Raw genomic sequence first — 25867 nt, 5'->3', positions numbered from 1 at the left:
CCTTAGAGGTGCTCAGATTTTTTCGTTTTATAGGGGAGAGCTGCAAGTTATCATATGAAATCTGGTGGAATTACGGGCCATGGCCAATGTTCTAAATTTTACGGAGTCTATAAGTTTAAAAGACAGAAGCTCTTTACGACACCGCGAGAGGCCGGCCTGCTACAATAGTCCAACTGTAAATCGCGCAGAGGTAATACGGGCGCTTAAATCAGCGCGCGCCTCTTTCTCACACGTCCTCTTGCTTGAGCACACAAGGTTGGTTGTCATTAAATCCACTCTCAACAACACGGGCATCCAAATTGCTTTATTTTTGCTGTTCCACACATCCCTATTTAAATAGGCCTGCAAGTACCAGAACCCAAAAATAAAGAAGGATTTTGAATATGATTTGAATTGTATGGTAGAAATAGACATAATAGCATTTGTTCTGTGGCCATTATTTGGTTTCCTCTAGCGGGTAATTCCAGTCCCAGCATTGACAGAATTGGACATTTAGGCTCAATTACCTACCCGAAATAAGCGAAATTCTAACACTTCCATTAGCATGCTAGTAGCAGCCGTTCCGTCAGGAAAATGTAAATAATATTTGAGAGATTTACTTGCAAAACCACTCCCAAATACAAAATACTACATGAACCATGTACTGTGGCCACTGAGGCATATTTTGTTTATGCTTAATTTTCTTTCAGATGCAGTTATAAATTTTGTTTATGCATAATTGAAACAATACAAATATATATTCATCCATCACCCAAGTGTTTTATGTTAGTTTTATTTTTAATGACATTATTGTTTGCTAGAAATTTGACCAAGATTTACCTAGATACAATATTTATATTATAGTATATAGTATAGTAACAGACATATTGTGCTCAATAGGATGAATGTGTTTCAGAGTTTCAATATGCGGCCATATGCACAAAAAAGAGAGGGTTTGCGCCAGCCCCGAATTCCTTTTTTGTTCGAAGACAATTTACAACTTGGCAATAGAGATTTTTATGGGCCTGTATCGCCTGTCATTGGATGCCACTGGTCATGTGCAGGAGGCAAGCGTCTTCATGGCCCCCTTTCCTGATTTTTCAAGCGATTTTTTTTACCGCATTCTGAGCTAAAGCGCTGTAACCCAACTACATTTTCTCTCCTCGCATGTTTGTTTTGTGTATTTTTCAGAAAGCCCGAGTGAGATATGCTTAGCTCCAAAAAAAGATTCCATCGCTTAATAGCTGTCATTTTGGGCTGACCGACGCTAGTGCTCGTATACAGACTGTATATGAAAACAAAAATGCTTCAATATATCCGCCAACGACACAGAAGGGAAGACATGGATTATCTGGATTCGTTTGGTAAGTTTATATCATTTAAGGCTATTCTGGTATGATCAGTAATTCCACATTTAATTTTAATTTGGGCCGGGAAATATATATTACTAGAGAAGCCTACACTAATAATATATCAGTAATTGCTGACAGTTTTCCTTTGTTTCGAAATGGTCTGTCTAAACTCAATAAGAAACAACACAATATTACCTTAAAACACTGAGAGTAAATATAGAATACCATTACTAATATTTACTATAACATTGCGTAAAGAATTGAAGAATTATGACACGTCATCCTTAAATCAAAGTTTCCTTCTTAATTCTATATAGTTATTGCCAAATAATTCGCAGGAGAATATTTAATTTGCTTTGGGTTTCTTATAAAGAAAACAGCAGCAATAATATTAACTAAAGTTAATAACATTATTATTATTATTATTATTATTATTGTTGTTGTTGTTGTTGTTGTTGTTGTTATTATTGTTGTTGTTGTTGTTGTTGTTTGCTTGATGTTTGTTGTTGTTAGTGCTGTTTATTTAATACAATTTTTCAAGTAATGACAAGAATAAGAGTGTAAGTGATGTTTAGCTGTGAAATGCAGTATTAAAAACATTCTAGTAATCCCTGGTCACTTTCAATGTTTACACATTAAAATGTGTAAACATTTATACACAATGTTAATGCATGAGGAATATTTCGTCGCCCATATGCCATGAAAATGTTATTTTGAATACTGAATTTGTTTAATTGGAATGTTATTTGGTTAATAGGAAATACGTTGCTGTAGTTGTGTACTTGAATGCATTTATTTCCGAAAGAGACTGTCGAAGTCCTGTGGCCAGTTGAGTGCTGTGAAACAAAGACAGTATTTCATCATTGGCTGACAGACAGCTGCAAAACTATTTACAGCCCTACTGCAATGCGGCAAGAAACGGAGAGAAAGGCGCAGAATCAGAAGCATACCAGATAGCACACAAGCGCCAATAAACAGCTCGTAATATTTTGTTATTTTTAATATACTGCTCAACAAAACAAGCTACAAGGTGATAAATAGCAAACCTTTTGGCATGCTTAAATATATTATACCTGTCTTCATCACCGTGACTATACATATAAAAATAATATATAAAAGAAATAAGGTTTACAATTTTACTCTGATGGTCATGATTTTGGTAGTCACTAAACTGAAAAGAAAAAAACGATGTAAAATAAAAAATGCAAAAGGTGCTATTTATTTGTCGTGCAGTATTAGCAACTGTATCCCTTGCAACGTTTGTACTCCACACTAGGAATTTATGAATTTATGAAAGGCTTTGTACGTTCAAGTGTATTAATATTGGCCTTACGTCATGAATAAAGAACAAAAATGCGCCACATGCGCCAACGAATTACCAACTCCCCTATTAACCGACAGGCGGCACTGTTGTCCCACACTCTGACACTCGCGACAATCTTTATTCACAGGGTGTATTTGTATCACAATGTCGAGTTGTGGTTGGTTTATGAAAGCATGTGACCTAGCTGTAGGGCGTTTTTTTCCATGAGTGTGAAAGGAAAATTGGTGGAGTCTAGGTTCATGAAGCAAAATTTAAAAGCAAATTCAGGTGATAGCATTAATCAGAAAATACACGGGCGTAAAATAGTAGGTGAATAATTTCAGAACAGTTTTATAGACTTAATAAGCCTATACATAATGAACGGGGTTTCCCAGTAGTGATTTATTACATTTCTTTAAAATTTGGTGTTTTTGTATTATATTTTATATTACATTACATGATTTTATATTATAGTAATAGTGAACAAAATAAATATAAACAGATTTATAAACAGATCGTTGTGAATGAATTTTCCCTTAAATTTTTTAATGAATTTTATTCCCTTCATGAAAGAAATTCTAGGACTTCAGCATATATTTCTTAGCCTATTGCAGCATTTGACGAAGTCGAAGAGTCACCATATGGAGAGGGAACATAGAGCTTAAAAGGTTCTCACGTTGACTGTAGTGCGGTTCGCACCAGGGATGCGTTTTATTGCTTTATTGCCTTAAATCTGCAGTGTGAAAAACACTCACAAAAGTTCACACGTCCTGGTTTTGAAACGGACATCATTTGCTCTGTAGTGTATGGCAATAAAATGAAGGAAATCACTAGCATTTAAAAAAAAAATCCATCCACCAAGTGTAAATAATGCATACTTAAGATTAAAACTTGAAGATAACGTTATTTTTCTTCCAACATTCAAATGCTTTCTCATCTGAGAAACACGAATGCTTTTATTTCCTCTTGACATCAGTGTAATCTCCATTATTGAATAAGTGCAACTTTCAGGGTTATTTATGGCACCCGCGCGCTGTCATGAATGGCTGTGGGGAAGCACGTGATACCATTAAACTTTGTTTTATGGCCAGGGAGTTGACAAGCCAAAATATAATTCACATTGTGTATTAGAAAGGCCTTGCAGACGTTTAGAAAAGATCACAGTGTCGGTACGGGAGCCAGAGTAAGTGCTGATTTAGTTTGGAACATGGATATCGACGCTTCTCGGTGCGCCTTACGTGATCAGAGACTCCCTCGAGGTAAGCGCGATTACAATAGTTGTCACTGAACTTGTGCGGGGTTGAATTGCATAGCATTTCATTCGTTATCGTTTTATTTTAACTCCACTTGCTGTTTCTGTTGTGGCTTGTTTGTTTGAAGATCTTTTTTGTTCAATGTTAACCGTAGCTAGATCTTACCGAGTCGTGTAATGCATGCAATGAAGATTATGGCGTGACTGTTATTTAGTTGTCCGGATTTAGTGCTGCGTTATCATGAAAAGTGGGCCTCGAGAACAATGGCTACATTTTTTTTAAAGTGAAGAATTAAAGTTAGCAATAAAGAAATGAAAGCGCGGGGGGGTAGTTTTACTTTCATTTTGCTACAAGTGGACAATGATAAAAATATCGCTTAGTTAAAAACTAACTAACAATATCACGTTCTTTGCGTCCAGAATGACCATATTCTTAAATTGTCATAGACTACTCATCACTGTGTTTAAAACACATTAAACGAATGTTGATTTGATATAACATTTAGACAAATCTACTTGTTGTCTCACATTGGCATACAAGTTGAGATCAATTGAAAATGCAAACCAATCGCTCATATTAATCAAAATTTGCAAGACTTTACTTAAAAATTAAATATGCTCTCTAGCGCCCCCATCTCAAGTATTCAACATGTAGAAACGTCTAAATATAATGTATTGTTATTATTTTTGTCATGTAATAATAATAATAATAATAATAATAATAATAATAATAATAATAATAATAATAATAATAATGTTTTACATAGAATATTCCATTTATATAAAATTTAATATATGTTTGGCTCAGTTTGCCTGATTTCTTTAATTAGGTACTGTCTCCACGTCTGTGAATTTGGGGCATTAGAAGGAACTGTGTTCTGAGATTTAAATCATAAAGCACATAATATTTTGTAATTTAAGCATTTAAATGATTATGCAATGCAGCCTAGATTTCAGTTTTTACAATGCGAGATGATGAGTATTGTTCACAATTCGTCTGTTTTCAAAATGTAATATTTAACAACTATAGAATAAAATACAAATTTGTAGTTGTGCAATTAAAGGGGAAAATGTTGAAATAGTAATAGGGTAAATCCTGTGATTATTCAGGTTCTGCAATGGAAATTACATTTTCGAAAACTATTTTTCAAATTATTTAAATTTAGCATCCTAACCTAAATTCGAAAATGATTTAAAATAATTGTGGCTCCTGGTAAACGTTAAGACAGAGGTCACGACAAGCGCTGACTTTTCTGTCCTTTTGTTCATCAGTAACTCGGCTTTGACCCGCGCGAACAAGTCTCAGGGCAAGGTGAATCGCAGGTCAAGCTGTCTAACACATTTTAAAATGCAAAACGCGTGGAACATAAATTATCTTTCATACACAAATCAAGATTTACTGATATAGATTAATTGCGGTATAAAATTACCTTTAATGTTATCGATAATTTTTAATTTTTAAGACACACGCACAGTATATATATATATATATATATATATATATATATATATATATATATATATATATATATATATAAACTGTACTGTTTTTAAGTTATTTATTTATTATATTATGTAGTTATTATGTAAGTCAGTTAAGTAAATTAAGTTATATTTAAATGTGGAGAACAAGTAGAATTCGTGGTGGAATCAAAATCACATGTGATGTGAGTTGTAAATGATTTTGGTTGAGCTCTGCTTATTTATTTATTTATTTATTTATTTATTTATTTATATTAACTTATATTTGTCCACCCGGTGTCCGAGGATACTTGAGACCGCCTGATTTACATTGGTGGTACGGTCATACGTAATGTGCGAATAAACCTTACAATATCGTTTTACTACCATATTAAACCATAAATATACCCAGAAATACGATGACATGAAATTTTCGATTTCATTGGTGAGTTTTGTATTTACTTATTTAATTATGTTTATTATTAGACAAAAATGAATAGGGAATTTGTTTAATAATTATTCATAAGAGTTTATGGATAAGTTATCCATGTAGGTGGGATTTGTTTTTGATAGTTGGCTCTCTGGGTTAATGGTTTAGTCATAAACAGAATTAAATATATCCCGTCGTATATATCCCGTCGTCTATATATACCCTGTAGAACCGAATTTGTGTGAAAAAATCACAGTCACAGATTCGATTCTAGGGGAGTATATGGTCGATGCAAAAACTTCGAATAAATCCAGCCTTTAACTTTGCGTTTCATATAAACCATTACGCGTTGTAGGTGTTGCTGTATTAAGGCCCAACAGATGGATCCGTTTAAGTTATACAGACAGTTGATGAGTAACAACGTTGTCTATACAGCATTGACACAAATTATTATCCTTGGTGTTGTGCATATTGATAAAGGGAGGGGGGTTGCTCTTTATCAAGTTTTGTGCAAGTGCTTTTACAAGAGTGAGTGAAAATAATACTTGGGGCATTCCCTCGGCTCCCATAAAGACACCCTGGACGTTAGCATTATTTTCATTTCCATTAGACTTAGAAACAAAATGGTACACTAGTAGATATGATACACTAAGGTATAATTTAGGCTAGTGTACTTTACTCTGTCTTTATGGGGTTATCCGTGCAAAGCTTGAGCTTCTTTGCGTAACCAAAGCCTCTCCACCTTCCAGTTGTGCTATTTGGTGTTTGATTATTGATTGGCACGATGCATTGATGACCATCCACAGCGCTCCTTAGAAGCCCCTGAAAGAGTGTGTGGACCAATGGGGCGATGAGACTCCTGTAACTTCTGAATGACCTCTTCATTACAAAGACGGTCTCAGTCAATTGTCTACCGGCTTTATTCGTCTCTTTTTGTGGCAGAGGTCGCATTGTATCTTTTATTTGTTTACCAGTTAGAATCTCTGGATAGAGTTTGATGTATATGGTTGAATGTTATTCCTAGAAAAACAAATATCTATATGAATGTGCGTATTTATCTTTCATTTAAAATAATTTGTAATTATGGATCTTCAATATGGTGATAGCGTTCACTGAGCTTTATTTATGAGAAAAGTGTAGGCTGTTAATTTCGACCTTTGCGTGCAGTAGACATGCTACACCATTAAATTGTATGTTCAATCAATCCTAACTGATGAAATTATGCAAAGTTTTTAAATTTGCTGCTAGGTGTGCATGGCTTCATACCCGCTAATAGACTCCCTTCACCTCGATTGGCCAAATCTGGTCACATGGGTGGCTAACTTTATTCAGTTGACAGCAAGTAGGAGGGCTTTATGGAGGGAGGAAAAGACAACTCGAGAAAAATTAGTATTTTCTACCTTCAGAAATTAATGGCCATGAGTTCGTACATGGTAAACTCCAAGTATGTGGATCCCAAATTTCCTCCATGCGAGGAGTATTCGCAAAACAGTTATATACCTGAGCAGGGCTCTGGATACTACAGTCCATCGCAGGACACTGATTTCCAGCATCCAGGGATCTACTCACGGTCAAACTACACGGAGCAACCCTACAGTTGTAACACTGTGCAGAGCTCAACACTACAGCCGCGGGGTCATGTGCAGGAGCAAGGCAGCCATCCCGGATCTTTTCCCACTCAAAGCGAGCAGTGTTCTCCGATCCAAATATCCGCCCCGAGGACTTGTGATCAACAACAAAACACAAAGAATCAGAACGGGATACAGTCCAGGCAACCTGCAATAGTTTATCCCTGGATGAAGAAAGTCCATGTTAGTACGGGTAAGATTCATTCTTTTTTACTGTCTGTTTCAGGTCTTGTTGAATTCCGTTAGGCCCATATGAAACACACAAAAATTATTCGGTGAAATATTTATGGGTTCTTCTGAGGGGGCCGCCAATTACACTAGTCATAAATTTTTATTGCTCAGGAAATAGGCCGCTGGCTGTATTGGCTGCCTCGGCGATAGTGAGGCGCACAAGTGAGCTATCGAATTTTTTCATTATTTCTTTTTTGAAAACTATGGAATCTGGCACCGAAAATAAATATCTTAATTGGTTTAATTATTTTGAATTTAAGGAAATTTTTGGACAAGTTAATGCAGAGTGAAATGTACTTCTTGAAGGGTTGTTCTCTTCGTTGGGTTTACTTGCTCACCCAAGTGTGTCTTTGTCTTTTCCAGTGAACCCAGATTTCACAGGAGCGGAACCCAAGCGCTCGCGGACAGCCTACACGAGACAGCAGGTTTTAGAACTAGAAAAGGAATTTCATTTTAACAGGTATCTAACCAGACGGCGTCGCATCGAAATAGCGCATACTCTTTGCCTCTCTGAGCGACAAATTAAAATCTGGTTTCAAAACCGAAGAATGAAATGGAAAAAAGATCACAAACTGCCAAACACGAAGGGAAGGTCGGCATCGTCTGCAAAACACGTGCAGAAGGACAACCAGACAGATATTACAACTTTATAAAAGAAATGGAAGCATTTTTCCCCAGAAGTACATATGAACTGTGTATGATAGACAATGCTTCGTTTGTCTTTGCATGGTTTTAAATCCTGACATTCCGATCTTTAAGCTATTTAATGTGAAGCAGAAGCACACATCATTACCAAACGCAGTATGAATTGATGCGATGAAAGGAGTCTGATACAATTTTAAATATTGTATGTATGAAGTGGCAGGCTATAGGAGGGCATCACAACAGGATTCACGGGCTGCCATGAGGTATATATTAAATTTCAAAAGATTGCAATATCTATATGAAAGCAAGTGAGTTTTAGAAATTATATTCTTTTTATTATTACTATTACATTTTCCGTGTAAACACTACTCTCCTAAATGCATTATGGCCTGTGATAAATTCGATATATAATTTTGTAAACAAAGCAGTGACTTACGATTTTAGCTAATAATTTATTAAACTATTTGATCAAAGTTTAGTAAATAATTAATTCCTGGCCTAGAAAAAATATTAACATTTTATTACGGACATGATTAACCAAAATATTCGTTTTCTGTATTGAAAAATCCTACAGTAATTTAGCTACGGATATGGCTAACCAAACTATTCGTTTTCTTTAATGGATTTGTTTTAAACAATACGAAGTTCTTAAAACATTAACTATTGTATTTATAATAATACGGAATGAACAGAATAAACCGTTCTTCGAAAATGACTCTAAAACAGGAAGCGCAACATTTGAAATCTATTTTACTTTGTTGACCATAGTATTGGATATCTTGACGGCTATAAATCTCACTTGACAGTTTTGTAAACAATGTACAATTAAAGCAGCTGTATATCTGTCTTCCAGATGTCATCAGAAATTCCTAAATAATAGTCCATTTATTGTTTCACGTACTTCTGGGTTTTAGCTAAACTTTTACTTTCCAATCTTCATTACTTTATTTATTAAATGCCAGAATAAGAATGCTGAGAGTTCTTGTTTTTAATTTCTATGTGAATTCAATTGGTCGTTCCTTAAATATATTGTGTTCAGTTAGAAAAAAGTGCATTATTTTTTATTCTATATATTTCTGTATTTTATGCATATTTTCTACGAGCATATTTTCTAGTAAAAGATTAATAGAGCTCATTAAGAAAAGGTTTATCCTCAGACCGCGAATACCCAGTTGTAATAAGAAACTATGTGTATAGTTCGCTGTTTTGGGTTCGTTAATTTTTTTTATTTTGAGCAACTGAGATTGGCTTAGCTCTGCTCTGAAAATGTGAGTGGAGGTATTCACGTCGTGATTAAAGATTGACTGTTCTACTGTTATTGTGATGTCTTTGTCTTCTTGAACAAAACCGTGAGGCGCTCACACATTGCGAAGACGTCTTCTGCCTCAAGTCTTCACGTTGAGAGGTCTGAAAAGGTATTTTACACAGAAGTTCGACAAAAGCCTCGCGGGCAGGTTCATCCAGAGGACACGGTTTCTGTTGTCTTTAGACGCTTTTGAGCCGTGAGCACTGACCTCTAAACCTCTGACCCGCGAGACAGGCCTTTCTCGCCCAGACACTTCTTTGGACTAATGTAGAAAAAAAAATCACAAGTCGTTATATACTTTATATATAAAGTTTCGTTATATTTTTTTACATCTAACTGACTGTAAGTAAGTTAAGAAAATCGCACCGGTGCATGATGGATTTTGATCTGAACAGAGTAGTGTATGTAAATGTGATAATGTGCTCCATTTTTAACCTTGTAGATTACAGGTGATGACCAGGTCCATGTCATCACATACACTGTCCGGATATTTACCGCGGATATTTAGATCATTATTTTAATAAATCACCCATACTTCACAATACACTGGCATAAGCACGTGCGCGCGCACACATCTATCCGTATCTCTCTCTCTTTCTCTCTCTCTCTCTCTCTCTCTCTCTCTCTCTCTCTCTACATATATATATATATATATATATATATATATAAAATATTGCTATTATATTGCATATTACATATTGTCTATGTCTGTGGTTGGGTACAGAGAGAGACAGGGAGAGAGAGAGACAGCAAAAAAAAGCGAAGGGAGAAATGAATTTATGCATGGGTGTAAGTCGTGCTTATCATCCACGTTGATTAGCAGTCACTCTAACCATAGGGTCAAGCAAGTTTTTCCGTTTCCTCTAACGCTAGCTATAATTCTCGCTGTAAAATACTCAGTACTTCAATGCCTGTGCCGAATATATGCAAAAATTCATTACAATTAGATAATTCTGTCAGGGTTTTGTACCCAGCTATCGCCCCTATGAGCCTATCCAAAGCGATGTGAAGATATGTTCTTCGAAACATTTTTCTATAAAACTGCAAGTTGTCCTTCAAGACTACCAACTACCAGCAGAAGGGCTACAAAAAGGCTTCAAAAACAAACCGCACCTTTCTTTTAGCAGAATTCGCACATCGTTTAAACGCTGATCTATATGTCTTAATACAATAAATGGGAGCCATAGGCAGTACCATTTGCACTGACACTGCCCTGACTACTAGCGCCGCTCCCTCAATGGTGTTCAAACGGCCATATTTGATTTCCAGCTGTTCGCAGAAAATGTCTTCGCCAAGCGAGACAGCCCTTTAAGATATATTAAACTGCGCTGTCGACATCCGAAGATAGAACTCGGTGACTATATGGTTCCGTTCTATATCTTTTTTTTTTCTTTTTGGTCACGTGACTGTCTAAATAATTAATGCAGCACGTCCCCTTAGAAACACGGCGTCGTCATTAATCGCAAGGACTCTATCAGACTTGAAAACTGAAGAGATCCAAGAAAATAATATCCAAACGGTTCGGTACCCTCGGCAACTATAACCAGCACTTTTGTACAGCATTACAACCAATGGAAGCTTGGTAGGTAAACATTTAATGTTCTTTTATTATTAAGATGGTAAGGTGAACGTATCTGTCAGAATTTTGACAAATAGCGCCCAGTGATAAATGCACGAAGCTTCCTCGAGGACAGACAGGAGTCGGAATAAAAGCATGGTAATGACTTTTTGCGTATAAATCGTTGTGATCACCTTCCGATTCAAACCTACATAGCAGACCACGACAGCCGATCAGTCGCATTTCTGGTTATTATATCATATAACGGCCAGTGTCATGACAAATTTCAGTTACATTTATGGGGGGACATTTCGGCACTGGTTCAGGCGTAGTGAAAAGGCCACTTCTTGATTTATAATCCATCGAAGATGCAGTTGTTCCGAGGTTTACCGGTGGCTATTTGCTAGGATGCATTGTTGTGTGTTTAGGATTATAAATGGGTTAAAATGCACTGTAGTGAAAACACACGACACAGAAATTTGAGCTTTATGCATTTATTGATAGTTTATTGGCGTCTTTATGCATTACAGGGTGTATATTAAACAAAGCTAACAGTGAAAACAATAATTCTCTAAAAATTAATATTCACGGAATAGTGGCACACACATAGATACATACATACATACATGCAAACAAACACAAAATTAATTTGTATTTGCTATTTGTGAAGATAAGAAGTAATTGTAGATTATTTCGAAAAGTATGCCAGTGGTTAGAAAGGGATGACGGAGATGTGTATTGCTGTAAATTATGGTCAGTAATTCCTGAAAGGGTGAGAGGCTGTTGGGGGCCGGCCGAGGACCGTAAATCTTTCACTTTTATTGCTCCATGAACATATGCTGCAAACGGAGACCGCTCGCATTCTCTCCTCAGGACAAACGTGTTCGGCCACGTTCCTGTGTCGCTTCATCTTCATCCTTGCTTTGAGTAATCCACTCTAAAATATTAAAGCAACATGAAAATACAGAGACAAAATTCTCAAAATTTTAAATCTCAGTTTACTTTTGAAGCTTAATTGAGCTATTTTATTGCTTCAAAAGGGTATAAGATTATAAACATTTTCCCCACAACCATAACAACAATAAACAATTAATAAACACAACAAGGAAAAAAAAGTCGTCTTCATATTATTATTATTATTATTATTATTATTATTATTATTATTATTATTATTATTATTATTATTACTACTAGACGAGTGTTATATATAATGGTGGTGTGAGAGAAACCGAACAGGGTTTGTAATGATTTTGATGAATCTCCCTGGATGACGGGGTCATACATTGCTGTCAATGCTTGCGCCATAATCGTCAAACAATATTTCAAGCCTTCCTTATAAACTATTATAAACACATTAAAAAAGACAAATATATAAAAAAGTTTAGACCCACAATCTATGATTAGTATGATAGCTTACCCCGACATATTCCATTTTTACTGAATAACATTTTCATATTTCAACGATGACGCTGATATTGTGATATAAATACAAATAAATAGCTAGTTACAATTTTGAACTCCAACAATCTCTGGTATATTCTTGGTATATTTGCTCATATGAATTTGTAGTATTTACACCACTTGTTTATCAGAAATGCCCTTAACCGAAAGAAATGAGTCAATACACTGAATCATTTTTCAGAAAACATTTTTAAAACCGTTTATAATGAAAGTGTAGTGAACTAACTGTAGCGAGGTTTTACACGAAACGCTAGCGACCCTGCTTTTAAAATGGGTTTGTGAGGTAGAGCTTGGTTGGAGTAGCACCCTCAATCAGGACAATCTACTATCCAGATCACGTGAACAAATATGCTCGTATTTTAAGGCTGCGCCTTTATTTGTCATGATAAAGCTTTCTGAAACGCCAATATCGCAATGTTGATTCGAGCGATGACCCAGCTTCTGTAAGCGTTTATTTATTTATTTTTTCCGGTGGGAGGTTGACTGCCAAGAATATTTCGTTTTTGGAATAAGGATACCTGCTTGGCTTTTTATTGGTAGTTGAGTGAGTGGCTTCCATTCTTTCGGGAATACTGTCTGCATCGGTATATGGAAATGTTTGGAAAAGCGCAAGATTGGGTTTAGGACTGTGCCGTGCACAGACAAAGGGTGAAGGATATATCCGAGGTGCTACAGGGATAGGTATTGAAACTTCGAAGCGAGACTCTATGATGAATTGATTCCCAGGTAAGCAATTGCATGGCAAAACGCAACCTTTAACCATGGACTACTGGGCAAAAAATATGATTTATTCCATTCAGCGCAGATGATCTTTATTAACGTCTTCAGATCTTTAAACCAAGCAAGTGCGATTTATGGAGATGTGTAAAACTAGTTTACAGTTTTGAGCATCCATGAGCACTTTCCAAAGGTTAGCTTGGGCGGTTTTCTCATACATACAACTGAAGGTGGATTTTATAGCTGATTTTGCGATCTACAAACTAAAACAAAGAGGGGACACTACTGCAACCTCTCCTTCAGGCTCATAGCTTGGAGGATCGTAAATCACTTTAATTTGTTGTCTTATACTCACAGTTATGTTAGACATGATATATTTGGTTTAGATTATATGCATTGTTAAGCAGTAACGTTATCATATTCAAAATCAATCCAGTTGTTATATTTCGGATTTTGGGTTTTTGTCGAGAAATCGAGATTAGAATACCTATTATACCTATATATATAAAACTATATTTATATATGAACTTATGCAGTTTATATAATAAAACGGAACACACACACACACACACACACACACATATATATATATATATATATATATATATATATATATATATATATATATATATATATATATATATATATATATATATATAATACACTATATATTATATATATAAAATATAATAAATCTTTTTTTTCTCGATTCTTTTTATTTATTTATTTATTTATTTTATTGATTTTTTTTATTTTTTGGACCGATAATCAGGCGCTTAACAAGGATACACATATACAAACACATACATACATACATACACACGCACACACACACCCACCCACACACACACACACACATATATATATATATATATATATATATATATATATATATATATATATATATACATGTGTGTGTGTGTGTGTGTGTGTGTGTGTGTGCGCGTGTGTGTATGTGTGTTCATATACAATTAATAAAAATAAATAAGAAGTAAAAAATAAGCTTAAATAGCAATATTAAGAGATATTAAGATATCGAAAATAATTTGTGAAATGGTTTAAACGTATCTAGGTCTTCTGAAGTGTTTAATAGCACGATATCTTTATCCTTTCTTTGTGGAAAGGCTAAGCAATATCCATCAAAGTATCAAAGTACAATATTAATTTTAGCAACATTATCAGAAAAAAGACGAAGAACATTTACTACAATCATAGACACATCATCACAGACATATTTAAGCTCGAGTTCATAGATCATTATTTTAACAAGCTATTGTGCCATTATTTCTACCAAACTTACCGTAACAATGCGTGGGCGAAAACATTGTAGTCTGATAAAGGCAAGCCATGTTAAGCAACAGAGACAGCAGGATTTATCCCATTAAGCAAAACATTAAATATGAAGCTCCAGCAAAAGTCTACTACATTTTAAAGGCATTAAACCTATTTGGAAATGTTGCAGATTCATACTAATAGCGTAGGTAAGATTCCCGTATCTTTCTTGTTTCCGCCAATTTTCTTTACTAGTGCGCTAAAGAGCAGCGCATCTAGCTTGAAGACAGAGATCTGGAGAAGTGTTTAAATATCTCATCTTCACGGACTCTTTTGGTTTAAAAACACAGGAGGAAAAACTTCTGCGGTGTGGATTTCATTGTGACTTACTTGAGCACCTTCCGCTCGTTGTTCATTAATCAGTGAGTTATGGCTTGAGAAGCCAAAGGTCATGCAAAAGGCTTATGAGTGCTAAATATTTTGGCCAGCTACTCTTTGTGTAGAATCGCTTATGTCAGTTTTTTTTCAACCTGCGTTTTAAAATGCATTACTGTTGCTTACACTTTTGACATAAAGTAGTCAAATAAATAAATAAATAAATAAATAAATAAATAAATAAATAAATTGAACAAAACACATTTATATTTCGTGGCTTTATATTTTTTTGGTACATACATGCTCTTTTACATATGTAGTGTGTGTGTGTGTTTGTGTGTGTGTCTGTGTGTGTGTGTATGTGTGTGTGGGTGTGTGTGTGTGTGTGTGTGTGTGTGAAAATTAATTTCAATTCCAATAACAGGAGGGTATGACAGATGTAGAAATAGTAACAGTAGTTTTAAGATGCAAAGGCCTCTTGGTTAAATGTTTTTATGGAGTCCACGAAAGACAGAAGTAAAAAAAAAAATACAGTTAACAAAGCAAAAATCAATAAATTATTTTCATTCTCCAGGTCGTGGTGCAAATAATGAGAAGCGCTTGAGGGAAAACAGAAAACCGTGGATAAAAGACTACGGTAAGTACCTTATCTCTTTATTTATTTATTTATTTAAAAAACGAAAGGGAATATTATTTGAATTCATGATACATTTAACTTTCGCCTAAAATTATCTAAGCCCTGTGAAAGTACTACCTTCGTAACATTGAAGGGTGACACTGTACAAAATCAAGTCATGGCTCCATGTGGAATGAGATATATAAAACCTGCTACACATGCTTGCTACAAATTCTGTACTAATATTAGGAGTTACAACACTAAGAGTACTTTTTAGACACCACATACAAACAAAATAATTCAGCATTCATACGATTCAAGATGCAATTTAAACGGCCTTTGCTTTAAATCTATCTGTTTTCAACTACGAATAATTGCACGTGTATGTTATAACAAGCAATATATTAACCACATATATCCCAAACGAGAGCAGAGTATACTCGCTTCCATGCAGTCTTCCGGATTTCAATGTATATATTCCTTTATCAGTCCAGTATCCTCTTCGTTAAATTGTAAGATGACGCCGCATTACTTTATTTCAAGACCGATATCTTACAATGTAGAGATTGCAGACTGAAGTAGCTGTATTTATACTGACTGCCTGTTAGGGTGTACTAGCAGAGTAAGGCATTCTTTAACCCGGGCATCCTCCTACGCTTGGGATTTTTTACACTACAAACCGTCTTTAGCTTCACTCGCATGTTCTACATAACAGATATAGTTGAAGAGCCATATATTTTGTAGGGTTCTACAGTGACAGGTGCATTAAAATGCGTGCCGTGGAACTGGAGGCCGTCTGGTGCTGTATTTAGCTGTTTTAACAAGTTATAAGCCACTTAACTTTTTAAGGGATAAAATATGTGAGAGTAGATCATTCTTGTATGGCTGGCTATAAGCCACACAGCTCTTGAGTACTGCAAACTGCTAAAGTGATCGGATTGCACCGTTGCATTTACCACGCTTTTGTGATGTGATTAAAGTAGTTCGGTAGCCCTCCCACCCACCACCATCATTTTCCACAACTGCATTCACTGCTAGAAAAGAAAAGTCACATACTGCACATCTCATGAATTATGAGAGATACATTACGAGGTAAAAAAAAATCGATCAGAAAATATTTTTACTTGAGTCAAATAAGCCTACAAATGCATGGAATAAAAAAAAACAGCAATTGCTTACGACAGATGATGGTAATGGTCTATAAATGGTATAAAACTTTAAAAAAAACACCCAACAGCTCGACATCACGACAGCGCTCCTGAAATTTTGAATGATTTCCACGCGCTGACTTACAACCCGTTTTATGAGTCGTTCCTACATAGAAAGTCCACCTACAACGGAGCTATAGGCATATTGAAGGCAAATATTTCGTCTTTTATATATATATTTTTTAAAGCATTGATAACAACTTAGATTTCCATCGCTCAGGACGGGCAATGAAGTGGTAAAGAAAGGGATATTGTTCTGGCCAAAACTGCTGATTCGCCTTCTGTCGTCTTTACGTTTGACTCAGTAGGGAACTTTTGGAACAAGTTAAAGTTTAACTCTCTTGTTGCACTGTTGCTTAGGCTTATGAAAGCATTGAAATGCTGCTTAGGATAGAGAAAATTTGACTAGTGATTTATTTAAATGGCTGATCAGGTGCATTACGGCAAAATTTACTTAAAAGACGATAGCTGTTCATAATCATAAATGACCATAAACAAAATCCCCAATGTGGGAAAAAAGTGTACAATGTGTAAATATATTTTTTAAATTATGTGCCTGGGATATTCTGAATGTTTGAACATAATTAATCAGTTACATAGCCTTGAATATAGGTCATGATTAAAATCAATCTGATATATGGATAGATGTTTGGATGGATGGAAGGATGAATAGGTGAATATTCAGAGCAAAAAGATATAACTTAATGTAACTTGCACTTACTATTGTTTCTGGCATGTACCTTAACACTGACATAACGCTGGAGTCTAAAGAGTTATGTCTAGAGTTCAAAGTTAAGAAAGTTTAACCTAGGTTAAACTTAACGGTTTGCGTGCAAGAACGGCTAAAATCAATAGATTTATATACTAGCACTTTAATAATATTTATACTAGAACATTTTTGTAATTTGGATTTTTGTAATTTGCATTTTTGGATTATTGTAATTTGCATTTTTGTAATTTGGATTGTAATTTGGATTGTTGGATTAATATACTTCATATAGGTGAATATTAATAGAAAATGTAAATGAAACCTTTGCTATATATATAATATCAGAAACAGGCAAAACCTGACACCAATATATTTTAAGGAAATGTGATTTATCACATGTAAAATAAATAAATAAATAAATAAATAAACGTACACCCTCTATACTGAAATCAGAAACGATGCTTTAACCTTAATTGATCTGATTCCTGACTTTTCTTCTTTCTTTGCAGATCAAAGCTTAAAAAACCTGTGGGAAGTCCCTATTACATAACACTGGAGCCCATGCCATTGTACAGACATACAAAGTAGTATAAAACCTTTCAAAATGCAGAAAGCCACTTATTATGATAACTCTGGACTTTTTGGAGGCTACTCATACTCAAAGTCAGACTCTTATGCATATGGGCCCGCCCATCAGTCCTACCCCACATCCAGCATAGAAAATGACTATCAGGGTCCCATCTGTTCAGTACAATCTACAACGGTCCGGCCGCCGGTGCACAAAAACAGCGACATCAGTGGCAGCTGTATGCGACCAAATGGTAGCCAAGGCAGCCAACCAGAGAGTGTTGTTGACCAACAACAAGCGCCTCCTTTAGCACCCACCTCACCCAACTCAAGCAGCACCACCACCACCCAGAAAAAGAAATCTCCCAACAACAATGGCTCCAACACTGCCACCTCAGTCATCACCAAGCAAATATTTCCATGGATGAAGGAGACGCGTCAGAACTCAAAGCAGAAAAGTACCAACTGCACAACTCCAGGTATAGCCTATGAGAACATGTATTGGTCCTCGTGTGTGCATATGTAATGGTTATTTTGAGGTAGGGACTGGTCTAGTGCACTAATTATGATTTCTCATGTGTCTAATGCAGGTAGTATAATATATTTACTTGCAAAGCGAGTAAATAAAATAATACAGTTGATTGCACGTCCCTACCTCAAATATTAAAATCATTTCATTGGCTCCATAGAATTAATTAAGATGTTAAAACAGACTGTATGGGGTGTTTTATATCTTTAAAACATTATATTTCAAATCTATCCATTTCAGGAGAGACCTGCGATGACAAAAGCCCACCAGGCCCGGCCTCCAAGCGGGTGCGCACTGCTTACACCAGCGCCCAGCTCGTGGAGCTTGAGAAAGAATTCCACTTTAATCGCTATTTATGCCGACCACGAAGAGTCGAGATGGCCAATCTGCTCAATCTCACCGAGCGCCAAATAAAGATCTGGTTTCAAAACAGGAGAATGAAGTACAAAAAGGATCAGAAATCCAAGGGAATAATGCACTCTCCCTTAGGACATTCTCCGGACAGAAGCCCGCCGCTAAGTGGGCCCAATCACGTTGGATATTCTGGTCAGCTTCCAAATGTAAACAGCCTGAACTATGATGCGCCGTCTCCTCCGTCCTTCGCCAAACCTCAGCAAAATATGTACGGCTTGGCTGCCTATACGGCGCCGTTGGGCGGCTGTATACCGCAGCAAAAAAGGTACCCGGGTGCAGAGTACGAGCACCACGGCATGCAAGGGAACGGAAGTTTTGCCAATGCTAATTTACAAGGCAGTCCTGTGTATGTTGGGGGAAATTTTGTTGATTCGATGCCAGCTTCGGGCCCTATGTTCAACCTTGGTCACCTTCCTCATCCTTCATCCGCCAGCGTGGACTACAGCTGTGCCGCTCAGATTCCGGGCAACCACCATCATGGACCGTGTGACCCCCACCCCACATACACAGACCTCAGCTCTCACCACGCGTCTCAGGGAAGGCTGCAGGAAGCGCCGAAACTTACTCATTTGTAAGGATTTCAAGTGCGTGTGCCCAAGCGAAGTGTCGCTTTTTATTACCTCATGAGTTAAAAGTAATTTATATAACTACACTTCGAGAGAGACACAATGTATTACTCCTGTATTATTATTGATAGTACTATTACTGCTATGACTGTAACAATTTTTAAGCTGTGGTCCATATCTCTTGACTGTTGAAGATGCGACAGAGTGTTTGTTGTCAGTCATTCAGATCTTGAAAGAGGAGAACGTAATATGAAGGAAGTTTCATATCTTATTACTTGAAGGTAAGTTCTGTAGATTTTACAATAATAGGCTCCCATCTTTATAGGGATGGAATTTGTAGAAAAAAAATCATTGCCATTGTTAAGTCGTCTGTTAGTAATTGGTAAATATGAATCAGTTCACACTAAAAGTGTCATTATTTATTATTTTCATCTGAGATTGTATGGCAGACATTTATCACTATTGTATATTTATTATTTATGTCTTTTGTAACACATTTATTATTATTATTATTATTATTATTATTATTATTATTATTATTATTATTATTATTATTATTTATCTTTTCATGTGGACTATTTATATGGAGTATAGTACAAGTTATGCAAACTAATTGGGAATACTGCGTGCGGCATTATCACTTTTTTTTGTTTTGTTTTGTTATTTGTTTGTTTGTTTTGCTGCAGCAGCTCGAAAATGGACGGATTTCTGTGTTGTTGTTTTCCAAAAGAATATCCGGCACATTTTTTATCGTCACATTTTTGCCCTAATCACTCATAACAAATTTTATTTTGTGAGTGAACAGTAAAGTCCACAAATTGACGAAACGATATGGAAATGTTATATTTTATTGTGTTATAGATTTTGTAAATAAAGTGCTTAAACTGAATGAGTGAACTCATATTTGTGTAATCATATATTTCTTCTTTTCAAGATATAATAAGCTGGACATACAAAAGTGTATGTCTAATGGACATAATGTTGATATTACTCCATACCCACCCAGGATATCTCATAACGTATAAGACCAAGACGCCATTTTGAAATGATATCGACAGTAAACAAAGAAGGCAGAAGCATAGTCATGCGCATCCCAGCGCGCATTCGTTCAGAAATTATATTACAGCCTAAAGAGTGTATAGATACAGATATAAGCATTCATACGAATAGCCTACTATTTACGATTATATTCATTTTAACATGGAAAATGTACTAATTAAGCACTAATTACGAAATATATTAAATGGTTAGTAAGTACAAACGCCATGCAATTAAGATACATTTAAATGTTTAAGGCCTATTTAAGCATTATTTTCTTTGGAAAAAAAAATGAGGGCTAGCTTTCATTACATTTAATCAGTACTTTGGATACTGCAGAATAGTTTTCGTAAATGCATCTCAGTATAAAATCAAATATCCGACCACACTTTTTACGCTACTCAACTAAATATTATATCTCTTAAATATCATCCAACAAGTAGCTCTGCATTCGTATGTATTTGAATCCACACTAAATAGCACTGAGAATAGAAGCATTTCTACACATTGCTCGTTTTATAGGCATGGCAGTCCTTCTCTGACTGAATGGCTCTCTCACTCGCCTCCCCCCTAGCGAGGTATTTCAAAGCTCATTAATCAAAAACTCGCCGCTTTCAGCCTCGCCGCTGATTCCACCTCCTTATGAACAAAGCTTTTGCATTCCCAACTCTAGAAACACATTTCAAACTGCGAGAGGCCAAACTTTATCCCGAGAAAAGGAGTGTGACAGCATGCTTGCGGTGCAATCAGGGCACGGATAAGAGAATTCTGGAGATGTTAAAGCTACATAGTGGAGATGAGACGCTCACTGGTTTGCTCTGCAGATGGGTATGTACACCATATTTACAATTCCTAAAGAGTGTGTAGGATGGATTTTTTTTTAAATCGTGTAACCAAATATTTATGTGAAACATCTCGAAATTGGTTACTGCTCAATAGCTACAGAACAAAAGCGCTCAGACGAATTTCAGTAGGAATCTTACAGGAAATATTTCTGTCCAAATTTGGCAATTTCTCACAAGTTTCCGTTTCCCACGGCCCTACCGTTTTGGTCGATGCACAACAATGGCAGCCACTTTCGTACATCATTATAATGAATTGGTGGTTCTAAATTGCCTTTTCTAGCTAGCCTTGGTTAAGAAAATAACCATGCCAGCCTTTTGACATCGGAACTGATCACAATGAGTTGTGACAGACAGGTATTTCACACAGACAGAGAAAAATACTGTAAAACAATGCACGTGTAAAAAAAAAAATCTGTATTGGTTCGGACTGTTTTATAGACAGGCCAGACGGCATATGAAATTATGGTGCTCCTTAAACTATGTACTTGTCCGAGCTTCTATCTGAAACATTATGGATTATTATAGTGATCCGTGAATCATCTGAAAAAAAATCCACTAAATAAGAATCAGGCAGTTATAACAAAAGATGGATTTAAGAAAATAAAATAAGTTAGTTTGCTATTCCAATTAAACTGTTACTTTTTGAATTTGATTTATTTTGGTTTTGTTTACAACATTTGAAATTCTCAGAGCTCAAATTAAATATTAAAAGTACTAACTAGAAAAGAAATAAACATCTAAAAGTAGTTTGCTGTCCTTTTACAGCCACAGTGATTCCTGTCCTCTTAAACTGGCTATATTCACAGGCCCAATGTTTAATATTGTTTGGAAAATATATTCGAAACGAGGTGGAGTTAAGTAGGCGTATTGAGCAATTATTTGAGTGTTGGTACACAATACTTCTATTAAAGACGTTGATGCATTTAGCATGCCATTTTCCTAGCAATTTAGCTCTTACAAAGTAAAACTACGTTTCCTATGCATTATATCATGTCCTATGCATGCTATAATGTTCTCGATAAAGAAATGATAATGTGCTAAAATGGTAAATGTTAAATAGAAATAATTTAAACAGTCTTCATGGGCCTCACGGAAAAGACAATTAATACATTGGTGCATTCATTGACTCAAAACATGAAATATATGTACTGTAGTCAGCATGATACCTCAAAATTATAACTTTACTAATTAGGGTGCACTTTTTGGAGGGCCCATGATATATTGATAAAATGGCAAGTTGAACAATTCTATTTTGCAAAAACAAAATATTATTTATCATTGTTTGACTCAAATTCACAGACCTAGCTGATTAGCTGCTTCAACTCTCATCCAAGTTACTGAAGTAGGGCTGACTTTTCACTGTGCTCATCATCTTTTCACTGTGCTCATCATCTATTTTACAGGCTATATGGCAATAGTGTAACGTTAGCCAGAGATATTACAGGAAAACGAGACCTAATTGCTTACTAGCCGCTTAACACAATTCACAGATAATAAGCAGTTGTAAAGACCAAGTTAGAAAAACGCATTAGTCTGTGCAGTGTGGCCTAAGCTGGCATGTTGGAAGTGACCAAGCAAAATACCTCTCCTCATAATTTAAGGAAAACATTAACCTACAGATAAATAGCTTGTGCGTTCCAGTGGGAACCGTGAAGGTTAGTTTAATCTCACTAGCCTGATTAATGAGTTGTTAAAACGTACAGAGCAGCAGGCATGAAAGTCTGTGAGGAACCTGCATTGATATTCAATTATCAAAATTATCTTTTTAAAACGTAATTAATCTGTGCGTGGCATATATTTAGTTTGTGAGTTTAGTTATGAAAGTGTTCATTCTGTGAAGGCTCTAAATCAACAGGCTAAATCCTACAGTTTAGAAACCAGTGCAGAAGGCAGAATAGAGATCTGTGGTTCAATTGGTTGGGATGGCGAAACCACGCCCCTCGTATTGGTGGGCATTATTTACATGTTGAGCCTCAATATACAATAAGACATGAAGACAAGCGGTGGTGGCTATCATACACCATTTGAACTGACCACCTAAGAATTGCAATGTCCTTATATTCAGACTCAGGCGGACGCATGACTCTCAGATGTAAATTTTGTGAGGTGGAGCAGCAGGGAGAGACCCAGGGGAAACTAGCGACAGGTATTGTGGACGATGCTATTCACTTACCTCTGACATCGGATGTGCCATGTAGCTCAAGTGAGTTTGATGCGCCTCGGCCAAGTGCCTTATTTAGTAACGATAGATCCTGTGGATCCTACGCTGAAGCTGAGGATTGCATCATACATGCTCAGTTTATGAGCTCTGTATTCTCGAAAAGCGCGTCGTTCTACCTTAAGGATTATTGCCTTCACAGTACAGATGAGGAACATGCGCACATGCAGAACGGGAAAAGTTTGTTCGCTTACGATAGTTACCAAAGTTTTACTCCGTCTCTTGGGAGTTGTTTAATAAAACTTCGGTCAGAGGACACGGGGGGTGCTGCCAACGGATTCGAGTGGATGAAACCAAAAAGAAACAATTCAAAAAGTAAGTTTTAGTCATAGTACCAGGCGGGCGTGGTTTATCTGACAGAAGATAATGTCTGTAATGCTTTCTACTATGTCCAGATTTTAAGACATTTACGGTGTAATATGTTTACAGGATGTTCGCTAGCTTGCGGCTTGGCTACTGCAACAGCTCGCACCAGCTTCACTACCAGACAGGTGACTGAACTGGAGAAAGAGTTTCACTTTAATAAGTACATCGGCGGGCAAAGAAGAGCCGAGATGGCGAGCGCGCTGCATCTAAGCGAATCGCAAGTGAAAATCTGGTTCCAAAACAGAAGAATGAAGCAGAAGAAGCGGGAGAAGGAGGAGGGCCTTGTCCGAATTACGCGCTCTACGGAGCTGCACTCTTCCTCCACAGGCTCCCAGCCTGCTCACTGCCACAGCTACCCCTGCTATCATAATAGTGCCTCTGCATAGCCTGTGTGTGCCAAATGCCAAATGGTGTTTAGTTCATTGTTTGCACTATATAAGTTATTTGCTTGCACTATTTCTAACAAACTTTTTTAATAATTGCTTTACATTTTAATTTGTATTGATAATCTCTCAAAAGCAGGACCTTATATCTAATTTTCCAAACAATAAGAATGTCAATTTCAGTGCCTTTAAAGCATATATTTCCTAATATCTTACTTGTTCCAAGGACCATGAATGTATTTTTTTTTATTTATGCAATTGTTATGTTCTTAGCATAACTAAAACTGATATTGTCTTTAAAAAAGATTGTCTATGTTTAGACTATTAACATGGAATGTACATCTGAACTAACACTATTATCATAATAAATATAAACTGTATTTCCTCTGATGATACAACAGTGCTGCTCATATCCACCTCTGTCAGACTAGGGCTGTCTAACACACAGGGTTCCATTGTAGGACCTTCAATTTCCATTTTATCTATGCAAAAATGAAAAGGGAAAATATAGTTCAAGAGAAATCTCCCAAATAACAATTAGTAGTAAATGTTCCAGATAATTAATATGCGAATAGCTACTTGTCAACTATGCTCAAACATATGAAGCAGATGAGCGAATCAGCAGGTGATCTTCACACAATGGTTTTGTAACATGACCGCACAATACACATAATCTTCACATTGATACCAATAAATCAATTAATTGTACCCTGGTTAGGTGCATTTATGCATTTTTAAACAACAAATCTAAAAACTTTGATTTAAGCAAGTCGATTTTGGTTTATGTTAAATTGGTCATACATTTGCTCTGGTTTTGTAACCCACTATTTCAATGCTTATGTCATGGAGAAGAGAAATTTTTCACAACACTGAATCTGACATTCCTATCATTTTGTTTCAAGATACACAACACCTTTGGAATGTATTCAGCTTGGCAGTAGTTGATGATTTATACATATCATTAGAAGATTTAACCTAGCAAACATTATGTGGTTGCTCATTCCTTTTTCTGAGGCTGCTGCCCCATCCCTCTCTTTCCACCTCCTTCAAACTGACAGACAAACTGATCACACAGGAAAGCTGCCATCAATTACTGCAGCAACGTCTATACCACTCCACACACACAAATACCTCACACGCATCCCTCTGTCTCACTCCTATCCATATGGACATCTTTTAAAGCATTTCCCAGAGAAATTATGACGGAATAAAACACATCTTCATTCATCTTCACCATGGAATGAAAGACACCTAGTCTCTTAGGGTTTTACAGCACATCATCATATTAGCCCTCCCCCATACAGAGAAATGGATTATTCTGGAGAATGAACTTGGCTTTACTATAAATTACAACTATAGATTCTGAGAAGAGGCTTATTTTGTTTAAAATAGTCTCTAATACAATTAGGCTTTTAATTTATGTAAAATCAAAAGTCTG

General features: G+C 36.0%; 3 protein-coding genes across 3 annotated transcripts; all 3 read left to right on the top strand.

The window, feature by feature from the left end:
* Window positions 1-1094: 1094 nt before the first annotated feature.
* Window positions 1095-20466, top strand: hoxd3a (homeobox D3a). The gene is made up of 4 exons (XM_058393148.1): window positions 1095-1343; window positions 15545-15607; window positions 18013-18549; window positions 18840-20466. The coding sequence occupies exons 3-4, from the start codon at window positions 18108-18110 to the stop codon at window positions 19586-19588; spliced, it is 1191 nt and encodes a 396-aa protein (XP_058249131.1). The 5' UTR covers window positions 1095-1343; window positions 15545-15607; window positions 18013-18107; the 3' UTR covers window positions 19589-20466.
* hoxd4a (homeobox D4a) lies at window positions 5547-10192 on the top strand. The gene is made up of 2 exons (XM_058393150.1): window positions 5547-7598; window positions 8000-10192. Exons 1-2 carry the CDS (start codon window positions 7133-7135, stop codon window positions 8287-8289), a joined length of 756 nt encoding a protein of 251 aa, XP_058249133.1. The 5' UTR covers window positions 5547-7132; the 3' UTR covers window positions 8290-10192.
* A 1694-nt stretch (window positions 20467-22160) lies between the features above and the next one.
* LOC131354996 (homeobox protein Hox-D1-like) lies at window positions 22161-25126 on the top strand. Its single transcript, XM_058393149.1, has 2 exons — window positions 22161-23995; window positions 24110-25126. Exons 1-2 carry the CDS (start codon window positions 23512-23514, stop codon window positions 24430-24432), a joined length of 807 nt encoding a protein of 268 aa, XP_058249132.1. The 5' UTR covers window positions 22161-23511; the 3' UTR covers window positions 24433-25126.
* The last annotated feature ends 741 nt before the right edge of the window (window positions 25127-25867 follow it).

Source organism: Hemibagrus wyckioides, linkage group LG06 (assembly GCF_019097595.1).
Source record: "Hemibagrus wyckioides isolate EC202008001 linkage group LG06, SWU_Hwy_1.0, whole genome shotgun sequence".
In the NCBI taxonomy this organism is placed as follows: domain Eukaryota; kingdom Metazoa; phylum Chordata; class Actinopteri; order Siluriformes; family Bagridae; genus Hemibagrus; species Hemibagrus wyckioides.
Note: the sequence above shows the minus strand (reverse complement) of the source record. Positions and strands in the feature narration are given on the sequence as shown.

Bases quoted from the DNA above. Each gene is read 5' to 3' on its own strand.
- hoxd3a (XM_058393148.1), top strand. From the start codon at position 18,108: ATGCAGAAAGCCACTTATTATGATAACTCTGGACTTTTTGGAGGCTAC. The intron at 18,550-18,839 runs GTATAGCCTATG...TATCCATTTCAG, and splicing joins TACCAACTGCACAACTCCAG to GAGAGACCTGCGATGACAAA.
- hoxd4a (XM_058393150.1), top strand. From the start codon at position 7,133: ATGGAGGGAGGAAAAGACAACTCGAGAAAAATTAGTATTTTCTACCTT. The intron at 7,599-7,999 runs GTAAGATTCATT...TGTCTTTTCCAG, and splicing joins GAAAGTCCATGTTAGTACGG to TGAACCCAGATTTCACAGGA.
- LOC131354996 (XM_058393149.1), top strand. From the start codon at position 23,512: ATGTCCTTATATTCAGACTCAGGCGGACGCATGACTCTCAGATGTAAA. The intron at 23,996-24,109 runs GTAAGTTTTAGT...ATATGTTTACAG, and splicing joins AAAAAGAAACAATTCAAAAA to GATGTTCGCTAGCTTGCGGC.